This window comes from Podospora pseudoanserina, chromosome 6, assembly GCF_035222485.1.
Source record: "Podospora pseudoanserina strain CBS 124.78 chromosome 6, whole genome shotgun sequence".
NCBI classification, from domain to species: Eukaryota; Fungi; Ascomycota; class Sordariomycetes; order Sordariales; family Podosporaceae; genus Podospora; species Podospora pseudoanserina.
The window spans coordinates 2326804-2351466 of NC_085925.1; the positions used below are offsets into that span (position 1 = coordinate 2326804).

The window sequence follows — 24663 nt, forward strand, 5'->3', positions numbered from 1 at the left end:
TGCTCAAATTGCCGCGTCCTGCCGTCTGTACGTTGTCACGGGGAGAAAGCCCAAGTCGAACAATCCGCCTGAAACCGAACACCATGCTGCTGGTTACGACGCGAACGACAGCCCCATCTTCTGCGGGGCCTGTTTTGGCGCCATAGATTTGCATTCTCTTTGTGACCAATCGAAGCCTCAGATGTGCGTATATTGCATCTCAACCGATCTTTGCGGGCCATGCTCCGAGAAGAGTATTTGCCGAGAGAAGCACCGGCTCATCGAGATGCCACCCCCGGGTTGGAGGGGCGTCCGGCAGGGAGATTTGCTGATCGAAGGAGAGGAAAAAATCAAGTTTGTCAATTGGGTGGAAAGCCTAAACCACGAGTGGGATATGAGCTGGAACAAGTACTGGGAGCACTGAGGCAATTCCTGCGTCTTGAGATCGGATTGCCCCATGTCACACGGCAAAGGCCAACCACCCACAACCACCACCAACAACACTGTCGATACCACCGCAAGGAGGGGTAACTGCACGTTGTGAACCAGTAGTCAAAGTGAGGCAGACAATCAGAAGGTATAGCGGTTATCAAAGGAAGCCCACTAGCCCTGAAGGATATTGAAGGACTTGGCAGCGGCCTGAGGCCAACAAGGGCACGGGCCAGGCAAGGGAGGATAATATACGCGTTCAGTATCACCAAGACTGTATTTCTTCTTCTTTTCAGTATCACGCTCTTCGAGGCCATTGAAGATTATTAGCCTGAATTGAACCATGAGTTCCAAGCTCTGTTATTACAGCCCTTGTCACATCCCAACACAACCATCATGGGTGCATACCGGGCTCAACGGCAGCTTGACAGCCCAAAGCTCTTCGTCCCCGGCGGCAACACTGCTTCAGACACAGCGCCATATACTGCGAACTGCACCTTGAAGAATGACCACTAGGCTTTCAAATACAGTCAAAAGGCCTTTAAAGATAATTAAAAGACCTTTAAAGATAATTAAAAGGCCTTTAAAGATGTTTACAAGGCCTATTAATTTAGTCTCGATGTATGGTTTACATCATCATATGGTCCAACCTACTTATGTGTATCAACTATTTTGTGGTGGGGGTGCATGGTCACCAACACTCACCCCTGTCCGTCACCCACGGGACCTCCATTTCTGACTAGCCTGGTTTTTCCAGGTTCTGATTCCAAGATCATTGTTTAAAGATTCTCGCCCGGCCCGGCCGTCTGAACGTCCTCCCCACGAACCGACGTCCCGTGCCTGATGATTTGCCCCACTTGATTGGGCAGTCTTGGCCCGGCAGAGTGAGTGTGAAGTGTACGGTCAACTGGCATTTATCCAACTAGCACTGCAATGACTTTCCAAACCAACGCATACCTTCATGGTTCCCTACTTCGGCCGACGGAACGGATGCGCCTCGGTATTAAAGACAAACTCATCAAGGCTGATGACGTCCGGAGGTGAAAACATCAAGTAAAAGTACTTGAGTGTCTCCGCCAAAAAAAAGCTCTCCATCGAGTCCAGCCTTCGTGTCTCGCCCTTCACAGTCACATCAGCAATAGCCGAGTACGCCAGCTTCGTCTCGGTGGACTTCATCACGCTCTCAAACATATGCCACGCCACCTCCCTCAGCTCCTCCTTGCCCGTCATGCGGTATAGCAAGAACACACTCTCGATGGCTTCCGGCCTCAGAATGTACCTCGGGTCGCGCGCGTTGGAGAAGCCTTTCTTCAAGCCCCGGGCACCCTCCTTCTCCCACTTCTCCTCGTCCCACACACACGGCTCCTTCATTGAGCCGCAGCGCACAAGGCCAAAGATCTCGGGCATCAAACCTGTCGGGAAAGCGTCGTACGCCCATCCACAACCACGCGCGATGCGCTCACCGATGTCGACGTGCTCTGGGAGGTTGAAGACCTTGCCCCCAAGCCCAAACATGCCACCCACAAAACAGGACAAATGCTGACTTTCGGGGACGTGATCAATCTTGTCAGATCGCACAAAAGCATCGCCCACAAAGAGGATATCGTGGGGATTGTCCTCGGCCGGTATCATGGGTCGGAAAACCAGGTGTTCCACCACAACCTCCATGGCGGCGCGGTGCATCTTTTCGTAGCGCGGTTCCTGGCCGCCAAGCAAAATGGCCATCTTGGGCAAGTACTCGTACAACGAGTCTGCAAGGGCGCCGAGCGTGAAGCCTGACTCGTGGTTTAGCGTCCCCTCGCGAAAGCTGATCAGCTTGGGCCACATGCCGGGCAGTTTGGACGAGGACTGGGTGCGCTCGAGGAGGTCGGTGACTCGGCTGACGGCATCGTAGAACTTGGGATCTCCGGTAAGCTGCGACAGTCGCGTAAATTCGAGACTTAAGGAGGCCGGACAAGCAGAGGGATCGTTCGTTCCGGCAATTTGGGTGCCCCGCTTGGCGTCCTTGAAGTTGAGCCAGAAGCCCGGCATACGGTTGGGTGTGTCAAAAGCCATGTAGAGCATGTTTCCCAGCTCTGTAGCCTTCTCCAAAAGGGCCCTTTCTCCGCTCAGGTCGTAGGCGCTGAGCAAGCCGCCGAGGTGTCGGATCGTGGTCTCGAACAGATTGGCGCTGGTGACGGTCGTGTCTGCCCAGTCCAGCTGGGCTGCTGCTGTTGCAGCGGACAGGAACTCATCGTGAAGGCCCATTATCCAGAGTGTATCCAGCGCGTCCACCAGTGTCGCAGCCCACCCACCAAATGTCGTCTTGCCTTCTCCGCTAACCGGCGCCAGTTCGTCACGAAGCCATGCGTGCTTCCTGTAGCTCTTCCAACTCTTCTCGAAGGCATTGCGCACTGCTTCCTGTCGCTTTACGGTCGTCGCATCGTGTGTATAATCGCGGAAATGGTGCTGGACAGGTGGGAACTGCTTCGGTGAGCTCGTGGGAAGAGAATGGATCAGCTTCGCAGGATATCGTTGGCGGACCGTGGTCCAGTCGAAGCTACTGGGTTTGAAGCGGATTTTGGCATCAGGCCTCGATGGCTGCGGTGGGGGGTGGATGGGGGAGTCAAATGGGCGGAAGAGGGCGACGACGAGGAGGAACAAGACGACGGCGAAGAAGGTTCGCACGATGCGCCGGCCCTGGATCATTGTGTCGGGCGGTCCAGAGGTTTGTGGACGGGATGGAATGGAAGTCAAGCCACAGTGGCATAATTACCCCACGAAAGACGGGAGGTCAACTGTGGGTCCCCCCAACTTCCCCAGCCGCCCAGCCACAGCAACTGGCAGAGCTGACATATGCCCGGAAGCTCGGAAGTACGGGGGATCTTCTGGGGATTGCGTCGGCGCTAAGGCGCATGAACCAGCCGACTCCGATCTCGGCATCGAGGAGTGGACTCGGCCGTCGCTCTGCCGTGCGTCGGTGCAACGCATTGATAGGGAAGCCGGGTGGGCAGGTTGTGTCACTCATCAAACAGCTGCTGCTGAGAGCTTGTTGGGGTAGCTCTGCCCGATGGATGTTTGGATTTACCATCTCTTTTGTCTCCCAGAGCCATTTCACCTGTGACTGTTGCAGCCCATGACCAGGAAGCGTTGTTAAAAAGCCGGCGAGCTGAACTTTGTGTGTCTGTGATATCCCGCCTCTCTTCACCCACGTTCTGGAGCCATTCGCTTTCGACGCGTTTGCTTTTGATACCGAATCACCAAGCCCCGACTGTGAAGGGGTTCGTTGTCTCTCTTCAATTTGATCACGTCTTTTTCTTCCTCCTCATTACTCATCTTCTCCCTCTTCCCTGCTCAACCGGACAAATAAATTCCACTCTGGATCCCGACAATTTTTTGGCACCTTTTTGGAAGCTTGGCAGACCCCGTCTCCGCCGCAAAAACCAGCATTATTTTTTTGTTTTCTTTCGCGGATAAAGGCGGGCTCTGTTTGTCACTCTCACAGCAGCCCCTCAGTCACTCTCTTCTTCGGTGTGTATGTGTTTCCAGACATCAATTGGCGTGCCACTCCTACAAGACCATCTCACTCAAGTAGAATTGTGAGATGAAGGAGAGCGGAATAAACGGCGGCTTGGACACTCTCAAACCGCCTCATCAGATTCTTGCAGTCGCAACTTCACCCCTCACCACCACAACCACCGCAATCATGGACGCCAAAACTACCACCACCACCACCAGTGCCGTCCCCCCAAGCGAGCAAACCACAAAATGGAACACCAAAAACCTCCCCTTCCGCCTCGGCGCCGACCTCGCCTCCGCCGCCTCAGCAGCCGTCCTCGTAGCACCCATCATCTCAGTCATTGACCGGTATTTCTCCCCCCTTTTTTCCCCCGTGATCTCACCCACTAGGTCACTAACATCCTCCAGATCAATAATGGAAAACGCCTCAGGCCGCTCCCCCCTCCTAACCTCCCTCCGCACCTCCCTCACCACCTTCCTCACCTCCCCCAAAACAATGTTCCTCTCCAAACCCTTCGGCCTCATCTTCGCCCTCTACGGCGGCACCTACCTCACAGCCAACACCCTAGACACCTACCTCTCAACAACGCAATCCCTGCCCCCCACATACGTCTCCTCCGGCCCAGAAAAGTTCATCGCCTCCTCCACAGCAAACATAGGAATCTGCATCTACAAAGACCAAGTTTTTGTCCGCCTGTTTGGTCCCCCGGGCATCACCCGCCCTGTCACCCTCCCGTCGTACGCGCTGTTTGCGATGAGGGATTGCATGACGATTTTCGCGTCGTTTAATGTGCCGGGGCTGCTGGGGCCGAGGATACAGGAGAGGCTGAGCGAGGGGTGGAGGAGGTCGGGGCCGACGGGGGCGACGATGGCGCAGTTTGCCGCGCCGGCGGCGGTGCAGGTTTTTAGCACGCCGGTGCACCTTTGGGGGTTGGACATTTACAACAGGCCGGGGGTGGGGGTGGGGGAGAGGGTGAGGTTGGTGGTGAGGAATTGGGGGGTGAGCACGGCGGCGAGGGTGTGCAGGATCGTGCCGGCTTTTGGGGTGGGGGGGGTGGTGAATTTCAAGGTGAGGGGGGGGTTGATGGGGGGGTTGGGGGAGTGAAGAGGGTTCGGAAAGGTGTGGGCAGAGCCCGAGGTTGGGGCTCGAGGATTTGGCGTGTCGGGGAGAAAGAGAAGAAGAGGTGGCGGCGGTTGTTGTTGTTTTTGTCTCAAACTAATGTGGCATGATCATCTGGCGTTTGACAAAGTTTGGTTTTTTCTTTTCTTTTTTTTTCTTTTTTACTTTGTAGAAAGGTTTGGGATATTTTTTTCTTTTTCTGTACAGGCATTTTTGGGGCGTTGATACCACACCGCGCGGGTTGGAAACAGTCAAATTCCTGTTTCGAATGTCGATTTTGAGAATTGCCTTCTTCGTGAGTGGACTAGCACCGCACCAGCTTTGGCCTGTGTACGGGGTGTGCTACCCTGTGCTGGGGGTGTGTTAATGTTAATTGTAGCGATGTTAGACCCCATTCTGACACCCAGGTTAGACTTGCCTAAAGCTAAAATCGGAATTACAATTCCTTAGTTGAATGATTTCGTGGCCCATAAGTATCACACCTGAGTTATTTTTCCCGTTGTCTTACTTCTGTTGTAAGACGTAAGTTTTTGCATGTTTGATGTTAGCATCCCTAATGCAATTTTCTTGATCTCTTAAAAGCTGAAATAGCGAAAACACGCCCTGTATTATATTCTTAGCGTCAAGGAACCCTTTAGATGCTCTAGAAAAACAGTGTTCCCTAGTTTACTACGGCAGTAAGGTGGATTGGCGCGCCTAACCCGGCTTCAGGAGAGTCTTGCCTTAATGCCGAAGGGACAAGGACTGGTACGGCGGCGGCAAATTAGGCCTCAAGTAGCCAAGTTAATAAACCGTCTAGTTAAGAAAGGGGTGACCTAAAGAAAGAGAATGCCGAACAACTGCTTGCTTTGCCTGTGGTACGGTATCGTCGTTGCTGTCTAGCTGTCGTTTTCGCGACGGCGGATTTGCTAGAACTTGCTCTTTTTGGGCTGGTGGAAATTCTGCTTGTAAGAGCTTCGGGGAGGTTTGATTCTTGTCCATGGTGAAGGACGAAAGAAAGGGGGGCTTCCTTTCTTAAAGAGCTGGTTAATAGAATAGGCCGCTTATGTTTGGAATTTCGTTCGGGCGATATGGTTGACTAGTCGTGAATGAAAAGTATAAGAAACAGTAGGGGCGGCTGCTAACGATTGGTTCTTGTGATTTCGTTCGTAAAGGGTTACTTACGTAACCGTCCAATGAGGTGGCAGAGTTAGTGTTGCGCGCCGCGTCGCGTCTTCTTTAATCGGTGGTATTGCGCCAGTATGCCCTGCGCGTTGGTTAAATGGTGAAGCGGCTACTATATATTCTCGTCGTCGCCTTAGTCCTTTTCCTTTATAGGTACTCTATTTGCGGTCCTTCTCCGCGATAATCGAGGTTCTTCTTGATCTTTTGTTATTCTCTTTTTTCGTTTTCGAGCTCTATAGTCTCGTCGAGCTTTACCTGTATGGTGCCGGAACCTGGGTTCGTTGATTTGTCAGATAGATTAGATAAGGATTCTGTCATGCCGCACCGCCTTTACGGTGGGGCCTGCCTGCTTGTCACAGTTAACCCAACGGCAGGTCGCGCAGTATGTGGGGCGCAGGACGTCCCCAGCCAATCATTAGAAAAGTCAGGAGACAGCCAATTGGGGCTGGCCCAGAAGTGCTATGGCGCCAAGACACACGAGCACTCTGCAGGATGCAAGATGCTCGGGGTGATCGAAGGCATAGCACGACGAGCACTCTACAGGATGCAAAGTGCTAGGAGTGATCGGGGTCATAGCAGGGTGAGCACTTCACGGTCCTAAAGTTCATATATACGAAGGAACTGGCTGGTGTAGATAGATAGTTCCGTAGTATATAATTTACGTTATAATCGTTAGTATCTAGACTATTGTGATTAAAATAAGCCATTTATTATACACTGTTTAGCTGTACTGAACCATGATGTTCAGAAGTGCCTTCAACCAGTATCCCTTTCAGAGGTTCTGGATAGGGATTCGTTATAATTAAAAGCTATTTAGGTAGAGACAAGTGTAAATAGCGAGGGAAATTCACTGCTCCTAAATAATTCTTAAGTAGTAGGCTAAGCCTATTAGGGAGCTATATCCGGTAACTCGCTTAAGATACCGCATTACAGGTGCTATTCCCGGTGCTATCACTACTTGGTCATCTAGTATCTTCCTGCCTATAGGTCTTATGCAATTTGTCTCGGGTCGCTCCTGGCCTCGTAGTTCGCCGCGGTTGCGTGACCAACCGTGCTACAACGCTGACATGGCTTGGCAGGTTGTAACACACCTATGAAGAAGGATCGAGTGTTCTCCTACCACCTGGCGAACCGTCTCCCTATGCAAGGCCTCACACACCGAAGGCTAACCGGTGCGGTTGTGGAACTGTGCATTGAAGTAAGCCCAGCGTGCGGCTCTGGTGCGAAGGGTTTCCGAGTAAAGCGTTGTGGACGTGACAGTGAAAAGGCGCAGGAGATGGCCGTACATTTCCTGGGCGATGGCGATGAGTTTGCACGTGTGCATCAGCCTGAGATCGATCGGCTTGTTGTCGGCTGTCCTCAGTTTGTTTGCCTCAAAGCCATAGATGTACTCATCGCCATCTTCGGGGCCGGCGCCGAGATACTCGTTGTAGATGTAATTGCGCAACTCGCCGGGTATGTCCAAGAGGTGTGACCGAACCATGATGTGGACGTTGGACGAGAAACGCAGAGAGTATCGGGGCAGTGGAAAGGGACGATGATGACTAGACCGCTGATGTGGCCTCAGGTAATGGAGACTACATAGGTAATCTGTCGTGGGGAAAAGAGAATTTGGTTTGGGGACAGAAAAAGAAGACAGTGGTTTTTTCGCACATGCCGTCCCGCTATGCCTTTCGTGACGGCGGTTGTGGCGCTTCACAGACTTCAGGCAAGCGTCAATCGATAACCCAGACGGGATCCGAGGGGGGAAGGGCACACAGAGCTCAGTTACTTACGAGTCTCGCAGTTTACGGGACGGTAACGAAGGTGCGGGCAAAGGTAGTGCTAGTGGTAATGAGGTGTGAAATAAAATAAATAAAAAAAGAAAACAAAAAAAGAAAAGACCGTGGCCTACTGCAAGATGACGAAGATGGGAGCAAGGCAGCAACCCGGTGTCCACTCCCCACACCGCTGTGAGCTGGTACCGTCCCCTTCACAGATGACTATGTCGCTAAACCTTAGTACACGTTTTCCATCTCAACAACCCGGACACCTGGCCGTGGGTTTGCGTCAGATAGGTACTATACGAGCCCTGCCTGGGAAACAAGCTCAGTGACTCTACGATGACTCCTCCGGCGACAATTTTATCCATGCCTGAAACCACGAGCCGAGACTTTCGAGCAGGAGATGTGATTTGACAATAAATAGGTTCTTACCTGGCCAACCACTCAATATTCTCTGCTCTTCCGCATCCTCCTCTTCCTCTCTCATCCAACAACCCCGGCTTCGAGCGACCGAAGTCTATTAGGGCTGGTTCAAATGCAAAACAAAAAGAAGTGTACATCCGTCAACCAGACAAGTAAGCTTGCCCTGCCGCTGATCATGGCTGTGACTGACTTGATGATATTGCAGCGGAACGATCTGCCACAAGAATGACCCAATGGTTGGCAACAAGACACCAGAAACTTCTCTCCAGATAAATCTCACCAATCATGCCGTGTCGGCGTCAAACGAACAATCGGCCTCCACCTTCGCCCACCGCCTCCCCCGTGAGTTAGCAACAAGACACGGGAAACTTCTATCCAGATGAACCTCACCAATCACACCGGGTCAAACGAATCGCCTCGGGGTCCCGGTCCTCCAGGGGGGAGGGTCGGTGGTCGTCGAGGACTGAAGAAGGTGGTTAGAACTTAGCAAGACCACTACAGGTAATCAACTTCGGTACCGCAACCTCCGTACAACGAGAAACGCCATCAGGAGAATAAAGTACCTGAATTTGACAAAGAGCCAATTTCCGACGTTCTGTCAGTGGGGTTGGGGTTTGTTCAAACAGTCTGTTGCAAAAAGACCGTTCTTGAAAAAGCGAGTGGTTAGCCATCCAGTGTCGCTGACTAAGAAGTGGGAACACAAAAGAAAAGCACCAGAGGGGTGACGGTACCTAACTGGCGATCCTGGACCTGACTGTCAACAAGACAAGCGTTGCCAGCGGCGATCCGTGAAACCTCAAACCTCTTGGATAAAAATATATGTTGCAAGCAACAACAAGCGGACGCGCTCAGCACTGCCTGCGCAGCTTCCGGAAGCGATGGGAAGACGCGCTGGGGGTCTCGAAGGTCTTGGGCGCTTGGAGTGATGGATGTCATCGGAGGCGATGGACAGGATGACAAGTTGGGGAATATCGATGGTTGAGGCGAGTTGATGGGTGGTCAAGAGCGAGCCACTGTTATGAGGTTGAGTATCCAGCGCCCTGCCATGGGCGATGTTGTGGGGTTGTGGTTGTTTGTGTGTGTTCCCCCAGTTCACTACTCTGGGCGGGGGGGGTGGGATTTGATATGGCCCAAAGCGAGCCCACATCCTCCTAATGGTGCGTATCTTTCTTACACCAAGGCTCTTGTTGTTTGGATAAATAGCTGGGTATATAAATACAGTGATCTGTCTTGTTTCATCTGCGAACGAAAACCGAGATACCTATGATGCGGTTCTTATACTTCGCACCCTAATCTTTGCATCCATGACCCCCTCACGAACCTCATCTACTCGTTCTTCTGTCAATATAAAATCATATTGCGACATTGACATCGAAGCCATCTATGTTTTAATATTAATTCAAATAAACCCACTCTCCCTCAACATCTTAAGCGTCAACTCCGCCTTCAGCGTCGCCTCGTCTTTATACCCCTTTCCTTCCCCCGTGTCAATAAAATTCTCCCAAAACTTCAACCCCTCTATCCCTTCCTCCCGACAAAGCACCCCCTTTTCCTCCGCCATCTCCAACTCTTCCTCGGCAACACCAATACTCCACCCAAACCTCTCCGCCACATCTCTCGCAGTAACCCCCCTCCCAAACTCATGCCAATCCCACGACACCTCCTTCTCAGGAGGAAACTCATGCAAATCCTTCATCCAATCCAGTAACGCCTTGATCGTCGACTCGTCCGTCCTGTCCTTGCTCTGTACAACCTTCACCCCTGATTTAAACACCCTCAGCCTAACCGGCAACTCCAATTTCTCCCATAGATTCGCTGCTTTCTCAAAGTCCGCGGGACTAACCAGTTCGACTCCGCCTCGGGCTCGGTTGAACATAGCCCATAGATCCACAAGTGAGATTACTCCCCCGGCCTTTCTCAAGACCCCCCTCCTGTCATCCGTCAAAAACTCGGCCAACGTCCTTGCCAACTCACTCAGATACAAAGAGTCGCCCCCATTACTCCCAACAATATCCTTCGTGGTGATCAACCCAAGCTGACTTGCCGACTCGGCCAACAGAGCATTCTCACTCGCGGACGAGCCCCCAGCGCCCCTGACTTGCTTCGCAAAACTTTCCGCCAAAGCTACAATCTCCTTCGCCGATGCCATGAGCGCTTCCAAGTCTTCAAAGGCGTTTCCAATGACGAGCTCGTTATTCTTGCGCATCGCCTGAGTTTGCCGCTCCAGACCGGCAATACCACCAATCTTGAGCCGTTGTCTCTCCGGTTCTGATGACCCGACAGTACCAGCACCACCGTTGGTGCCATCGGAGCGAGATGATTTGGGGATGGGGGGCGCGTTCTGGAGAAGCCATTTCCGCTGCGTCATGCAGCCTTTGAGACGTTCATAGAATATCTTCTCACCACCATGGCGGAAAGAAAGCTTGACGTTCTCTGGGCTTTCCAGGCCAACTGGGGCGGGGGCGGTGGAGTTGAGGAAAGGGCCGGGAGATTCCGTGTTGGTTCGGGGGCTCTGAGTGAGACTGGCTGGGATGTCGTGGGAGATGAGTGAGGCGCCGCATATTTCGCAGGATAGGAGAGAGGGATGGTTGGCAAAGGTACATCGTGGGCAGTGGAAGGAGGCATCGGGATCTGAACTTCGGGGGGGTGCTGTGAGGCCTGGAGACTGTGGTGAGGTTAGGTCAGAGATTTGCTTCGGCCTCACGGGTAGCGGCGTTTGGAGAGCCGGACTCGATGGTCCACGGGTTGATGCATTGCTGATTGCGGCTTTCAGAACATGGGTTAGGGTTGGCTTAATGCCGCATGCCAAACACGGAGGCAGAGGTGTGTGAGCGTTGGCGGCAGTAGGGTCAAAGTTGGACGGGACAGGGTTTGAGAAGCTGCAGATGTTGCAAACCCAGGTAGCTGCGCTCACGGGCGTAGGCTCAACTGGTGATACCCGGAGGACGCCCTCTTGGCGATGGGCTGGCGAGGAATTGCCGCTCCGGGAAGGGATAGAGACATGAGCTGGAGAGCGCTGTTGAAGGGGCGCACGCTTTGTTGCTTTGGGTATCAGGGTGATCTTTGGAGAGGACTTGAAAAAGCCAGCCTGAGATAGCGATTAGCAAAGAGCTTCAAGCCGCAAATCCAACACGGCACTCACATAGAACTCATAGCGTTCCACATCTTTCAGGTCCAGCGCAACCGAGTACTTTCTTGGCTCTGCCTTGTCGACGTAGCATATCCGATGCGATGTCAAGTAGACCTGGCCATTTTGCTGATTCGGGAGTTTGAACTTGCTAGCGAAGGTCAGTCAGTGGTGATAAGGACGATCCCAAGCAACTCACCCCTCATACAACCCCACATTGTCTTGCACGAAAAGCAGGTCTTCATCGGGCAGGTACGAAGGCCGCAGTGCGGTTGTCAAGTCGATGTGCTTTAAGAACATTCGTCATAGTCATGGGAAGACGGCCCCGGCGCTTTGGGAACAGTTTCAGTGCGTGTGCCGTGGTTTTCCACCATGAGTTTGTTGATGAGAGACAGGATGTCTGTCGTTGTCGTTTGGTGGATCCCGACCATTGACGTAACTGGGAGACGGGGTAAGCACCTATCCACCCGCCCCGATTGTTGCATGGCTGACTCAGCGCCTCCCCAAAAGACTCGACAAAGACTCGTTAGAGCGCTCCAGCCACTCAACGCGACTCGCCGCCCACTTTTCCGCACATTGCAGCCCTCTCCTCTCCGCTCCGGTTCTCCCGAACTGCCCAACCCAACTCAACTCTCTTCGCACACTTGAGTTCGCACCATTCACCGCCATCATCAAGTTGCCATCGCCGCTTCGCTGACCAGCACTCCGACCGTATTTTTGCGACCTACTTACCTCTCTGAACAGCTACCTTTGGTTTTTTTCTCTTCTCCCACAAGAGGCAAAGCGATCACAGCAGCGACAACATGATGCCGACGTGGCCAACCGCATCCCCGCCCCAGGGCGTTCCGCCCTCAACTGCCTATGCAGCAACCTATTCAGGTATGTGGCCGACACCTCTAGACCTTCTATCCTCAAGTGAATCTCTTGCTGACTTTTTCCCCTACAGCTCCTGCTTTCACCCCAGTCCAAGTCCGACAAACCTTCGGCCAGTCCTATTCCGCCCCACAAGCCTCCTATCCCACCACACATCCCTACGGCCCAGCCCAATCCCCTCCACCTGCCCCAGCTAATCACCAGCCGACCGCTGCTTCTCCTCCCACAGCTGATGAACAGCCCAGGAAGAAGGTTCAATGGCCTGATTCCGTCCGCTCCTACGTCCAGCGCTCTTTTTTCCCCGCCAACATGGATCCTACCGTCTCGAAAGAAGAAATGGAGGCCAAGCTCAAGGAAACCATCATGCGCGCCAGCGAGGACAACCTTCTGTATTCCATCGTGTGGGAGACGATGCCGCTGCCCCAACAAATAATCAAGCAGGAGCGTGAACAACGTGCCAAGGCCATGGCCTATCCCACTCAAGCACAAACGCCCTACTCCAATGCGCCAATGCCCATCTCCAAGAAGAGGAAGTCCGCCGACTTGGAAGATGTCGCCAATCTCAGTATCACCCCACCATGGAGGACAGGCCAAGGCGCCCGCCTCGAGGATCGCGTCACTTTTTCCAAGGATAAACGCCAAGCTACCGAGGAGAGCTCCGATAACACGAGTAAGTTGAACAAGTACGAGAAGCGCCAAAAGCGCTTCAACGGGGGCTACGTATCGACATATCGCTCCCCAAGCCCTCCCCCCGGCGATGGGCCCGTCGTGGGGACGTGCGAAAAGCTTGAGAAGAGCTATCTACGCTTGACTGCTCCTCCCAAGCCTGAGAACGTGCGTCCGCCTCGGGTGTTGAAGAACACGCTGGAGCTGCTGAAGAAGAAGTGGAAGAAGGATTCGAACTACGCATACATATGTGATCAGTTCAAGTCCATGCGCCAGGATCTGACTGTGCAACGCGTGAGGGATGATTTTACTGTCGAGGTGTACGAAATACATGCTCGCATTGCTTTAGAAAAGGGGGATCTCGGTGAGTATAATCAGTGCCAGACTCAGCTCAAGGCACTGTACAAGTTGGGCCTCAAAGGCAAGGCCAACGAGTTCAAGGCCTATCGGATTCTTTACTTCATTCACACAGCCAACCGCACAGACTTGAATAGCGTTTTGGCAGATCTAACCCCAGCAGAAAAGAAAGACAAGGCGATCAAGCACGCCTTGGACGTGCGGTCCTCCCTGGCCCTGGGGAACTACCATCGGTTCTTCCAGTTGTACAATGAGACCCCAAACATGGGTGCATACCTCATGGATATGTTTGTCGGCCGGGAGCGTCTTGCTGCCCTGTGCAACATTTGCAAGGCGTAAGCTCATTCTCCTGTCATGGTGAAGATCCAATGCTAACTTGACAACAGATACAAGCCTGACGTGCCATTGCGATTTGTTACCGAGGAACTCTATTTTGAGTCCGACATGGAAGCCGCCCAGTTCATCATTGACAACGGCGGTCAGGATTTGCTCCAAGAAAAGGAGGACGGCACCATTGTCATCCTCACTGGCAAGGCTGGCCAGACATTCGAAAGCCACAAAGCGAAAGCCTTCGCCCGCGTCGACATCAAGGGCCAAATCTAGTCGCCCCTGGCTGTGCTTCTCTTTTCTATTTTGTTTTCCACATCCACAAGCGCCACCCCTCCCTTCGTTGGAGGCTACCTCCCACGTCTTATCACGTCGTAATTATTCTTTCACCCTCACCCCCCTGAGGCTCGGGGGGTGCCTACCCATACGTCGCCTGTTCGCCGGCCGCCATGCATAGGCCGCTCATCCATCTTTTTTTCTGGAGTTTCCACGAGATCCTTGGAGAGCCTCACGACTCTGACACCATCGACTTTTGTTTTGTCGGCCACGAAAAGTAGTTTTTCTTTTCTTCCTGACTTTAATTCCCAGCTTTCGCCATCCTCTTCATCTTCTACGACTTTATGGCTTCACGAGGGATCTCGCTCACACTTCGAACCGGTGGTGCTCTGCTACTGGCCGTGCCGTGAACCAACTGCGATGATGACGATAGATGAGTGTCGACAAGGGTGGCTCTGCTTCACTGTTCGTGCTCAGTAGTTATCTAAAACATCGCTTGGGGTTTTGGGCTGTGCTTTGTCAGGGCTGGATCTGGTAGAGGAGTTAGCTAGCTTTGAATCAACGGCAGTGCTGTTGAGGAATTTTGGCACAGGGGGTTTTTTGGTTTCGTTATCGGGGGATTTCCGTCACAGTGATACCCATGGAAGAGGAGGTTGGCCCGTTTTGATCTAGCAGTCATCTGGGGGATAGTAAAGTTTGACTTGGGCTGGGGCCACCGACCCCATTTGGGCGAGGAGTATGGAGCTGGAGTTGAATTTGTGTAACCATTCACAGCGGACTAGTCTTGGGGTCCTATCAAGGGATATATCGTTACAATCATGGTTTAATGAAGACGACATTTGTCACGTCTTGGTTTCTGAACTCTCGTGATTTCGGCTTTGCCCAGCTTTTGCCATTTGATGATGATTTTGAAGCTTGAACTGCCCCCTACGCAAGAATACATGAGTAAATTCTCATGAGATTCGCACCACGATGTCGTTCCCGTTAGAGAGGTATGCAGCTGTGACGTTACGGTATTTTGTGCTTGTTTTTTCTAGATAAGTTACGATGGTAAGGGTTAAGGTTGTGGGTTGGTGGAATAGTCCTGGGTTTTGAACTGCTCAGCGAATCGGATGTCATAGGGAGAATTTGGAGATTGTTCCTTTTTGCTTGTTGGTGAAGGAAGGGGTTTGTTGGCGGTGTGTCTCGCTTGGACGACGCCTGTCCCATGTGGCTGCTGGTAAGGTAGAGGTGATATACTCTAGTGTCCCCGAGCCGTCTTACAATCTTGGTGCGGTGGAGTTATATTAGGCAACTCCGAGGAAAGATAGGTGGTTTGGTTGTTTGTGATATTGGCATGAGCGTTGAGGGGATGGTTGTGGGGTTTACTACCTGATATGGTCTAGATAGGTATGCTGTCTGATATGGACTCGGGTTATGGAGTCTGAGTTTGGATAGATACTGGGCTGGTTGGTTGGATTTTGAGAGGGAGGGTTTCTTTGTGGGGATGATACTGGAGTTTAAATGGCGGAGTTGTGATGGTCTGAAGTGGAATGCTGTATGTTTCTTGATGGGAACCTTTTGTGGTGTACTTGGTTATATCTACGGGAGAGATCAAATCATATGGTGAAGGACAGGGTGGCTGAAGCGAGTAATTATTGAACTGAGGATAGATCTGTTCAGGGCTGGTTGCTATACCAGTTTGCCCTGGTTCTCTTCCTCTTCTTTCGTCAGTTACTGGACTGCGAGACCTGGATTGGTTCTTTTCGTCGGTGTGGAAAAGGTCTATGGATCAGGGTAACAGATCTGCAGCCTTGAGTCGTCCTTCCATGCCTGGTTGTTGAAGTTTTACGGTGAGCGAATCAAGTCGGAGAGAAAAGCTGCACCTGCAATTCCGTGAGGAATGCCATGATATGTGGTTCTTTTCAAGCACAGAAAACCCAAATGTGCTCTTGGAATTATGGACCTAGTACAGTTTTACTCGTGAGAAGGGGGGGATTTGAATGTTGGTCAATCAAGGCAAAGCTAGGTAATTCAGGATTGCTATTAAAATGTCCACAAATCTTCTGTTCGTCTTCTCGTTTAACGCTTTTGTTTTGGGAAAAACTTATAGCGCCAAAGAGAGAGGGGGAATGGTGTGTTACACTACTTGATGCGTGTTGAGCTCCGTCTTTAAGAGATGCCGGGAGGAGACTTCTTTATGGTTGGTATAAACTTTGAGCTTGTCATGGGAAAGCAATGAGGAAGATACCAGGTAGCTTGAATTGTGGATGTAAGTCTACAACATATCTCGTGACTCCCCACCCCCCCCCCCCTCCCCCCTCCTCCCCCCCTGCTTCTACAACGCTTTTCTCTGGCTACAGCGAAGCCGTAGGTTTGATGGTTAAACCCCTATTCCCATTTCAGGGGTAGTGTTCAGAAGGGTTAGGGTTGTGTCATATTGGTTTCTCTGTGTATTCCTTTCTCAATCTGACACGGTTGCCTTTAATCGCCCCTAGGTAATATGGGCAGATCTTTGGCGTGGTGACAAGAGGCTACAGTGGCCAGGAGATAAGATGTATGTAACCATAAACTGCCGGATCTCCAACAGGCTATAGAAGTGCCAGGCCGACTAAGAGGCCGCTGGATCCAAGACCGTTTCCACCCTCTTTGGGGTTCAGCTCTGCTATTTAATGATATGTCCTGATCTTGCTAGTACCACAAAAGACACATGTTACCTTGGTCCTTTGTAGAGACACCGACGGGCCATGAAAAATATGGTTGTTATGACTCTCCGTGCACCTGTGATCATCTTGGCAGCCCTTCTCCTTCCTATCTGGTAATAAAACCTCAAGAAATCCCATTTTTGGTAAAAGGGAACGTCGTTTCAGACGTTTCAAGTTCCGTGTGTTCGGGAATCGGGAGGGACAGGATCCGAGGGCGTGTCAACCCAGGGTTGGATTGGGGGCTGGTAGATGGGTGGTGGTCAGCGAATAGAGGCCGAGTGAAGGAGGCTACATCGGTAGCTGTATTTGGCATGTCGGTACTTGGTCTGCTTCATGCGTAGCAACGGCAGCAGCACCCCGCTTGGGGAACTTGGAGAGAGGAATAAGGTTGTTCGAGAATGTTCAGCGTTGGGTGAGGCTGCTCAGCCTCTGTACCTACTGTGGCAGAGAGGTTGGACGGCGGCGGTAGTGGAGGGTGGTTGCCGTCAATGGCTTGTGACAAGGAACCGTTGTGTTGGCGAGTCTGTGCCGCCAAACGTCACCGCGGGGTCATCACTTGATGTCAGAGATGCCCGCCTCTGTGCAAAACCCGCCGGTGGAGAGGAGAGTTGGGATGAGTGGATGGATGGCTCTGGCATCTGCGCCACCATGTCTCCATCTGATTTGAAGAGACGAACGTCCACATGGGCGTATGAGCGAGCTCGGCCTTTGCATGAACCGTCATCGATGGGAATGGTGACGCTGGAGTGGCTTTCTCAACCACCCCGCTCCATGAAGCGGATGCCCAGCCAGGGGTTCCCAAGGAACGGGAGCGGGGTAATGGCCCCTCCAGATTTCACATCCCGACCCCAACATAGCGAGGTCGGGATGGCAGGTGAAAGGTGGTTGTGGGTGAGCTGGGTAAGGTTTTGGCGATGGCATGTAGAACCATGGAACAGGTAGAGGGAGTCAGCAAATGGACAGCTAGAGCGATGCGCGCGCGTCGACAGTTGAGGAGCGAGCGCCACTGGTTCCAGACCGAGATAATTGGGTGACATGCGCGATACAGGTTGGACTAGGCGCATGAATTGTTCAAAGAGAAGAAGGGGGCTGCAAGAGCCAGGGGCAGGCGAGCTTCTCGAAGAGCGCATATGCAGCGCAACACGTTTACATGGCGGGATGCAGATGAGGATGAGATGACGTTGGGGGGAGGGAGTGTTGGACGTCCGAAACCAGCCAGCCCAGCCCAGCCCAGTTTCATGCCGAGACTTTTCAGAAGACAATTTACACGGCATGGTGTTGGACGACCGGAGCGTGGACGTGGGCGGCGAGGCGGGGGGTGCCACCGTTTTCCATCGCCATCCGTCAAAGTCAATTGGCGCTAACATGACCGAGAAAGACAACGTTGAACGAAGGTCGAGGCGCTTCTACCGCACCAATGACCCTTTGGGGGAGGGCTCTGGTGCGACCGACAATGGGCCATCCGAACAGAAACTACTGTTGCTGCATGAATGCCATGCGCGCTGGGCTGCGTCACGACACCTGCCGCCAGAGTTTTCATCTTTCGGAGGAGGCACGTGAGGCAAAGGGAGAGAGTATGTACGGATAACTGAGAGTGCTCATCATGGTCATGGTGATGATGGCCACAGGGATCCAAAAGTCTGGACAAGCAATTGCGCACTGTGGATCGGTCCATGGCGGGAACCTTTTGCGGTAGCACCTAGGGCACGGGCACGGGCACAGTAGCCTGTTGCCATCGCCGATTGTTTGGCATGATAATGTTTTTGTTAAGGAAATGAATCATGTATATACGGTGGCAGACTGTACTCGACTGTAAAAAAGATAGAGCACCTTATTAGTTGGATAATTACTTATCTCACTAGATATCTATCGCCAACCTTGAATGCCGGTATGATCCGGTGGAGATGCTGCTGAGGGAACGGGATTTAGGGACCCCTGCTGCCTTTTTATTTTGGCCCGCACGCAAGCCGACCGACCGCGCAATCCTGACCTCTGCCCTGTGAGCCCCTCCCTCCCCCCAGCCTAGCTTTCCAAGCCTTCCAGCATTTTCCGTGCGCTCGTCCACAGCCAGCCCAGCCCGCCCGCACTCATCTCTGCGCCTTGGCCCCTGGCTCACCCCCTCCCAATTTCCTGCCTTGTCTTTCTCTTAAGACCTTCTCGGTGCCCATCGCATCGCATCGCCGCTCTCCACCTCACCTTCAACAGCACACCGGCGTCGACTGTGCGGCTGAACAAAGGGCAGAAACACCACAAGCACCAGTTTGGACCGAGTTCAGCACAAAGGCGGAGACCAACGTTCTCGGAGGAGTCAGCCACCGAAACCCCCGACCGACAGACAGACACGGGACAATCCAATCCATAATCCAACAATACCACGCGGTCGCCGCCAGTTGTTCCCAGTCTATCAAAGAGAAAAGAGGAGGCAATCAATCAACTCCGTTACACTGATCCAAGACCACCCGAACAACAGCATTGCGCTGGCGTAACGCAACAGCCCACGCCCACGCTCCCTATCGGCCGAATCGATTGTCCATTCCTCGCTGCTCGCCATCTATTTTTCTTCGTCGATACCAGCAGGCAGAATCTAGTTTGAGAGAGGGGGCGCCTGACACCACCAACCATGAAGGTACGTCATTCCACTTGTCCTGTCCTGTCCTATCCCATCCTGTCCTGTCCGTCGCTTCCCAATGAGCGGGATGCGGGCAACCACAAATCTGGCGTCAGCGCCAGCGCCAGTTGCCATCGCTGATAACCACATGATCTTGGCCGTTGGCATTTCATGGAACTTCCCCATCACTTGGCCCATCTGTCTTGGACACCTTTCGTGCTCCTGCTCCTGCTCCTGCTCCTGCTTGTGCTTTTGCTCTTGCTCTTGCTATCCCTCTTCTTCTTGTCACTATCCGCATTCTTAACTGCCCGCTAACCTACGATGCGTGTTTTGAAGGCTTTACGGAGGTCCATCAAGGGGGAGAAGGAGAACAAGCCACATATCAGCATTGCTCCAAAATCAGCTGTCGCCATTCAGCCTCCCAAGAAGGTGCGTCTTCTGTCTGCCTGTTCTGCTCATTCTGCACACTGCTTGGCCAAGCTGCCTAGGGGTCCCCTCGGTGGGCCCCGGTGTGCTCCCCATCCGAGTCACTTGGACAACCACTGACGTCGGCGGCCTCTTCAGGTGATCCGAGCACTCTACGATTATGAAGCCTCAAATCCTCAAGAGTTGAGCTTTTCCCGCGGTGATTTCTTCCACGTTATCGGGCGCGAGAACGACCAAGATTGGTATGAGGCCTGCAACCCCGCTCTTCCGGACGCCCGCGGCCTAGTGCCCGTTGCATTCTTCCAAGCTCTTGGACGCACCGAGCGTGATAGTGGCCAGTCCCAACCCGACACGACCCGCTCAACAAACTCGACAAAAGGCCCGGATAACGATTCCGGCTACGGAGATGCATCCACCGTCGGCACGGCGACACCCGCCGCCAGCCAGCGGAGCTCCAAAATCTCCGGAAAGTCTGGGGCTATGGTGTATGGTGTTGTCATGTACGACTTCCAGGCGGAACGCGGGGACGAGCTGGATGCCAAGGCGGGCGAAGCTATCATTGTGATTGCCCAGTCCAACCCCGAGTGGTTTGTCGCAAAGCCGATTGGGAGACTCGGTGGTCCCGGTCTGATTCCCGTCTCTTTTGTCGAGATCCGAGATATGGCGAGCAACACACCCGTGGCAAACCCTCAAGAGTCTGTTCGCAGGGCGGGCATCCCCAAGGTGGAGGAGTGGAAGAAGATGGCAGCCGACTACAAAAACTCCAGCATCACGCTTGGCAAGTTTGATGTTGGCGGCACACCAATTGAACAAGGCATGGAGCGCATGAGTCTCCAGCAGCAACCGAATGGGCGAACGAGCCAAGTGTCGGCGGGTAACTATGTGAGTGACACTCGCGCCAACTATTGTTTTAGTATCATCTGCTAACCGTCATGGTCGCAGCAGCAACCGCAGTCACCACCACAGCAACAGGCGCAAGTGCAACCCCAACAAGCATACAATGCGCAGCAACCAGTCCAGCAACCAGGCTACGGCGCCCGACAAAGCTCAGAAGTTGCCGCTCCGGTATCCGCTCAGATTCCCAGATACTGTTTCGCCGAGGAAAAGTACTGGTTTGTGATCGAGGCCGAGCTGGAGGATGGACGGACTTGGGAGCTTTCCCGATACTACGAAGATTTCTACGATTTTCAGATTGCGCTCTTGACCGAGTTCCCCGTGGAGGCTGGTACGACCGGAAAGAAGCAGCGCACGTTACCGTACATGCCCGGTCCCGTAAATTACGTCACCGACGCCATCACGGAAGGGAGACGCCACAACCTGGACGCCTACGTCAAGAGTTTGCTCGCACAGCCACCATACATTTCGAAATGCGACCTGGTGAAGCAGTTCTTTGCGCCGCGGGAAGGAGACTATGAGATTGATCCCACAGCGCAAGCAGAGGAATACCGGTTGTCTGGCGGATCCCAGCCATCCTCGACAGACTCGCCAGCGGATGGAGCATCGCGGCAATCATCTCGCCAAAACCTCAACTCAAACGGTAATGGGTACGCTGGCCTTTCCGCGCCGGCACGACAGATGGGAGGTGGTCAGCCAGCAGTAAGCAGACAAGTCTCCTCCCTGTCACAACCCTCGCAATCATCCCTCTCACCAGGCATCCAGCAACCCGGAGCCCAAATGAAGGTCAAACTCAGCTACAACGGAGACATCATCGCCATCAAGGTGCCGCAAGATATCAACTTCCGCTCCTTGTACGACAGAATCACCGAAAGACTCAAGATCCCAGGAGGAGAGATAGTCCAGCTATCATACAAGGACGAGGCCACGGGTGACAAGCCACCGCTGATGAGCGACAATGATCTGGACATTGCTCTGAGTCGAAACGAGAAGCTGCTGCTCTATGTTGAATAAGTGGTGAGAGCGTTTGCACGCACGCGTTTTGTTCTGTTTCTCTCCTGGTTTACTGGGATTTTCTCACTTGCGTTTTTACGTTGCACCAAGTATACCCAACCTCTTTTCTGTTTTGTTTTGTTTTGATGCTATTCGGACCCCGCATTGCAACCGACGACGACGAATCTACAAGAACGCGTTTATGTTTTTTTGGCCACGGGAATGGAGAAGGTGGAGAAGGCGGGCCTATTTATACCCTCCAAGAAAGAAAGACAATACCTTGGCACGTTACCGCATCAGAGCTTGATATGTTATGCCTTTTCTTTGCTTGGATGTTGGTGGAGAGGGAGAGGGATGGGAGGAAGCTGTGGGGCTGGAAGGTGGTCACGGAGGGATGTTGCCTAGGTTTTTCTTTTCTTCCCCTGTTGAGTTGCTTCAGTTGTGATGGATGGGATGAAATGAAATGTACATGTGTTTATGGCAGGCGGGGATAACAAAAATGATGAATTGTGATTTTCCTTCTCTGGCTCTTTATGTTTTTGTGTTTCTGATGGGGAATATTATGATCTTGAGTGGTTGGAGAGATCGGAAGGTGGTTGAGGGCAGGGGATGGTGGATGAATACGGTGGGGCTTTGACACTTGTTTCTTGGTTGCGGAGTAGACAGATGGATTTGCTTCTTGTTAGGGGTAATTGAGAAGATGGTTTGTTTTTGATGACCGGGTTGTATTCATTGATGCTCTTTTGTGGTATTGCGTAGAGGGAGGTTTCCTTTTGCTCCCTGTGCATCTATATATCCCTTTTCGCACGCACATATCCACATCCGATCAAGAAACCACAACGAAGGTGATAACCCCAGCCTTACTCCAAGAGATCCCACATCACAAAGGCCACAACCCAGAACCTTGGAGGGACGGACATATTGACCAAAAAGTTTATTTTCGAAAATAAAAATCACCGCCATATTCGTTCGCTCTTTTGCCCAGCAGACTCGTCCCAAGAAATACACACAAAAGGTTGGAAAAAAAAAGACCCGCCAACAACCGAACCCAGTCCCGGCGAATTCCCCCCTCCCCCCCTTCCCAAACTCCGTCCAAGAATAGACACACGAAAAAAACAACACAACCTTGCCTTCCCCCAGAGAAAATGCACCTATAACACCCTCCTTGCCCTTAACCCGTCATCTTCCGGCAGAGAAAAGCCAAAATATAAACACAAGACATTAAAAATCAGTGGTATCAAACAACCCCTCCCTTGTCGCATCAGAAAAAAAGCACCCGCTTTTTATTTCCCGAACCCTTTCTCACACAAAATCAGACGTAATCATCGCCAAAGCAGCAGTCACAAAACATCCCTCAAACAACAACATGACTGCTCATATGCTCCACCGCCTCCTTGATCGTCCTCAGCATCCTCTTGTTCAGACAAAACGGACACCTGACCGGATTCTCCACCACCGACACCGGCGCCCCGCTAGGGATCGGTGTGAGCGTCAGTTCTTCCCCTTGCTGTGCACCGCCACCAGCATTCCCACCGCCATTAGCAGTCTGAGGTTGTTGCGGTGTCTGCTGCTGCGGTTGGACTTGCTGCGGTTGAACTTGCTGCGGTTGAACTTGCTGCGGTTGAACTTGCTGCGGTTGGACTTGCTGCGGTGTATTCGGCGCAAACTGCGGTTGCGCCGGAGGAGCCTGTTGCGGTTGTGCCCTCGGTCCGACGCTCGCGTTGCGAGTCCCCGGGTTGGGGGTCGTCAGGCCAGCTGCGTTCATGGCGTGCTGGGCGTAGGCTTGGTTGGCTATCGCGCCTAGGGCAGGTAAGCCGTTGTCAACGGTGCGATCGCCGCCGCTTTGGGGTTGTTGATGGTCAGGGGTGACTCCGGCGAGGTTGGCGGCGCCGCTGACGTTGTTCTCCTCCTGTTGTTGATAGACACGGAGTGCATTCTGAAGTACGACTTCTGGGTCTTCTTCTGAGTGGAAAATTCCCGTGTTTTCTGCATTGCCACCCATGGGATTGTTGTTTGGTGTTCCCGGCCCGCCGTCGGGGGAAGGATTGTGTTGACGGCGGAGGACCTCCTCTTTGACACGCTCGCATACTTCCAGAGTGGTCATTACACCGAGGAAACGTTGGAGGTATTCCATAACCGTCACTGGGGGAAGGTCGGCGTTCACGTTGAGGTAACGAGGAAGGTTCTCGGCGAGGTAGGGGATGTCGTCGCCGAGGTTTTGGAGTGTTGTGGTCCCGGGGGCTGGATTGCCGCCTTCGCTGCTAGTTGGGCGACGCTGGCGTCTAACTAGGAGGCCGTAACGTTTCTTGAAGCGGTGGATCCATCCGGGGGAGAACTCGGGCGCGGGTTCGTCCTTGTATCGGGGGAGCTGGTGGTAGATTGTCTTGGCTTTGTCGGCGAGCTCTTCGTTGGAGGGCTGGCGGCCATTGGCGAGCATTTGCTGGTGCCAGAGGAGAACAAGCTTCTCGACGTCGGGCCAGTTGCCAAAGCGCAGACGGGAACCCGAGAGCTGGGGGTCGCCGTCGAGACGGGCATACTTGGGGGAGAGGGAGTGTGAGACGGTAGACTGAGAGATGGTTTGCTGGTACTGGCTGGCAAACCAGTCAATGCAGGCCTTATGGCTGGGGCGGACAGGCTGCGAGTTGGCCCATCGGCGGAGGGCGCGTCGCTGGTCGAGGGTGAGGGAGTGGCGCTCTCGCGTGGCCGAGCCGGGGGTTGACCCGATCTGGTCCATGGACTCGAGGGGCACGTCAGGCTTCATCGCCGACATGGTGCTCGCTCCTCTGAATGGGAGCTGGTAAAAAGGCGATAAACGCCCTTTTGTCGGCGCAATGGAGCGCGGGGGGCTGTATATGCAATGGCGGGCGAGACGAAGCTCTCGAATGCTTGGCTAGCCCCGATGCGAAATCGCTATCTGTGTGTATGGCGATTCGAGACAATTGAATATGCGGCGATGGCTGGTCTGGTGATCGTTGTAATGAGGTGTTGTGGAGGGCAAAAAAGTCGGCAAAGCGGGGGAGCTGCACGTGCACCACAACAATTGAGTTCGGTTAGTC

At 53.0% G+C, this 24663-nt stretch overlaps 7 protein-coding genes across 7 annotated transcripts; 3 read left to right on the forward strand and 4 right to left on the reverse strand.

Annotated features, from left to right (window-relative positions):
- Positions 1-1377: 1377 nt before the first annotated feature.
- Positions 1378-3096, reverse strand: QC764_600610 (uncharacterized protein; the record flags this gene model as incomplete). Its single annotated transcript, XM_062948579.1, has 1 exon — positions 1378-3096. One exon carries the CDS (start codon positions 3094-3096, stop codon positions 1378-1380), a length of 1719 nt encoding a protein of 572 aa, XP_062797696.1.
- A 338-nt stretch (positions 3097-3434) lies between these two features.
- On the forward strand, positions 3435-5011 carry QC764_600600 (uncharacterized protein; the record flags this gene model as incomplete). The annotated part of the gene is made up of 2 exons (XM_062948578.1): positions 3435-4254; positions 4315-5011. The coding sequence occupies exons 1-2, from the start codon at positions 3992-3994 to the stop codon at positions 5009-5011; spliced, it is 960 nt and encodes a 319-aa protein (XP_062797697.1). The 5' UTR covers positions 3435-3991.
- Positions 5012-7355: 2344 nt separating this feature from the next.
- Positions 7356-7673, reverse strand: QC764_600595 (uncharacterized protein; the record flags this gene model as incomplete). Its single annotated transcript, XM_062948577.1, has 1 exon — positions 7356-7673. The coding sequence occupies one exon, from the start codon at positions 7671-7673 to the stop codon at positions 7356-7358; it is 318 nt and encodes a 105-aa protein (XP_062797698.1).
- Positions 7674-9220: 1547 nt separating this feature from the next.
- Positions 9221-12236, reverse strand: VPS36 (Vacuolar protein-sorting-associated protein 36). The gene is made up of 3 exons (XM_062948576.1): positions 11703-12236; positions 11519-11654; positions 9221-11464 (listed from the first exon to the last, which is right to left on the reverse strand). Exons 1-3 carry the CDS (start codon positions 11801-11803, stop codon positions 9776-9778), a joined length of 1926 nt encoding a protein of 641 aa, XP_062797699.1. The 5' UTR covers positions 11804-12236; the 3' UTR covers positions 9221-9775.
- Positions 12060-14903, forward strand: QC764_600580 (uncharacterized protein). Its single transcript, XM_062948575.1, has 3 exons — positions 12060-12382; positions 12450-13734; positions 13786-14903. The coding sequence occupies exons 1-3, from the start codon at positions 12307-12309 to the stop codon at positions 14000-14002; spliced, it is 1578 nt and encodes a 525-aa protein (XP_062797700.1). The 5' UTR covers positions 12060-12306; the 3' UTR covers positions 14003-14903.
- Positions 14904-18491: 3588 nt separating this feature from the next.
- Positions 18492-22388, forward strand: BEM1 (bud emergence protein 1). The gene is made up of 4 exons (XM_062948574.1): positions 18492-19312; positions 19631-19723; positions 19859-20602; positions 20663-22388. The coding sequence occupies exons 1-4, from the start codon at positions 19307-19309 to the stop codon at positions 21626-21628; spliced, it is 1809 nt and encodes a 602-aa protein (XP_062797701.1). The 5' UTR covers positions 18492-19306; the 3' UTR covers positions 21629-22388.
- A 573-nt stretch (positions 22389-22961) lies between these two features.
- On the reverse strand, positions 22962-24377 carry QC764_600560 (uncharacterized protein; the record flags this gene model as incomplete). The annotated part of the gene is made up of 1 exon (XM_062948573.1): positions 22962-24377. One exon carries the CDS (start codon positions 24375-24377, stop codon positions 22962-22964), a length of 1416 nt encoding a protein of 471 aa, XP_062797702.1.
- Between the last annotated feature and the right edge of the window lie 286 nt (positions 24378-24663).

What these genes read in the sequence shown, in the direction of transcription:
- VPS36 (XM_062948576.1), bottom strand. Translation starts at nt 11,803, where the DNA reads ATGTTCTTAAAGCACATCGACTTGACAACCGCACTGCGGCCTTCGTAC. An exon ending in AATGTGGGGTTGTATGAGGG is followed by an intron (nt 11,655 to 11,702) that starts GTGAGTTGCTTG and finishes GACCTTCGCTAG; the next exon opens with CAAGTTCAAACTCCCGAATC. An exon ending in TGGAACGCTATGAGTTCTAT is followed by an intron (nt 11,465 to 11,518) that starts GTGAGTGCCGTG and finishes TCGCTATCTCAG; the next exon opens with GCTGGCTTTTTCAAGTCCTC.
- BEM1 (XM_062948574.1), top strand. An exon ending in CCATTCAGCCTCCCAAGAAG is followed by an intron (nt 19,724 to 19,858) that starts GTGCGTCTTCTG and finishes CGGCCTCTTCAG; the next exon opens with GTGATCCGAGCACTCTACGA. An exon ending in AAGTGTCGGCGGGTAACTAT is followed by an intron (nt 20,603 to 20,662) that starts GTGAGTGACACT and finishes TCATGGTCGCAG; the next exon opens with CAGCAACCGCAGTCACCACC.
- QC764_600580 (XM_062948575.1), top strand. Translation starts at nt 12,307, where the DNA reads ATGATGCCGACGTGGCCAACCGCATCCCCGCCCCAGGGCGTTCCGCCC. An exon ending in CTATGCAGCAACCTATTCAG is followed by an intron (nt 12,383 to 12,449) that starts GTATGTGGCCGA and finishes TTTCCCCTACAG; the next exon opens with CTCCTGCTTTCACCCCAGTC. An exon ending in CTGTGCAACATTTGCAAGGC is followed by an intron (nt 13,735 to 13,785) that starts GTAAGCTCATTC and finishes ACTTGACAACAG; the next exon opens with ATACAAGCCTGACGTGCCAT.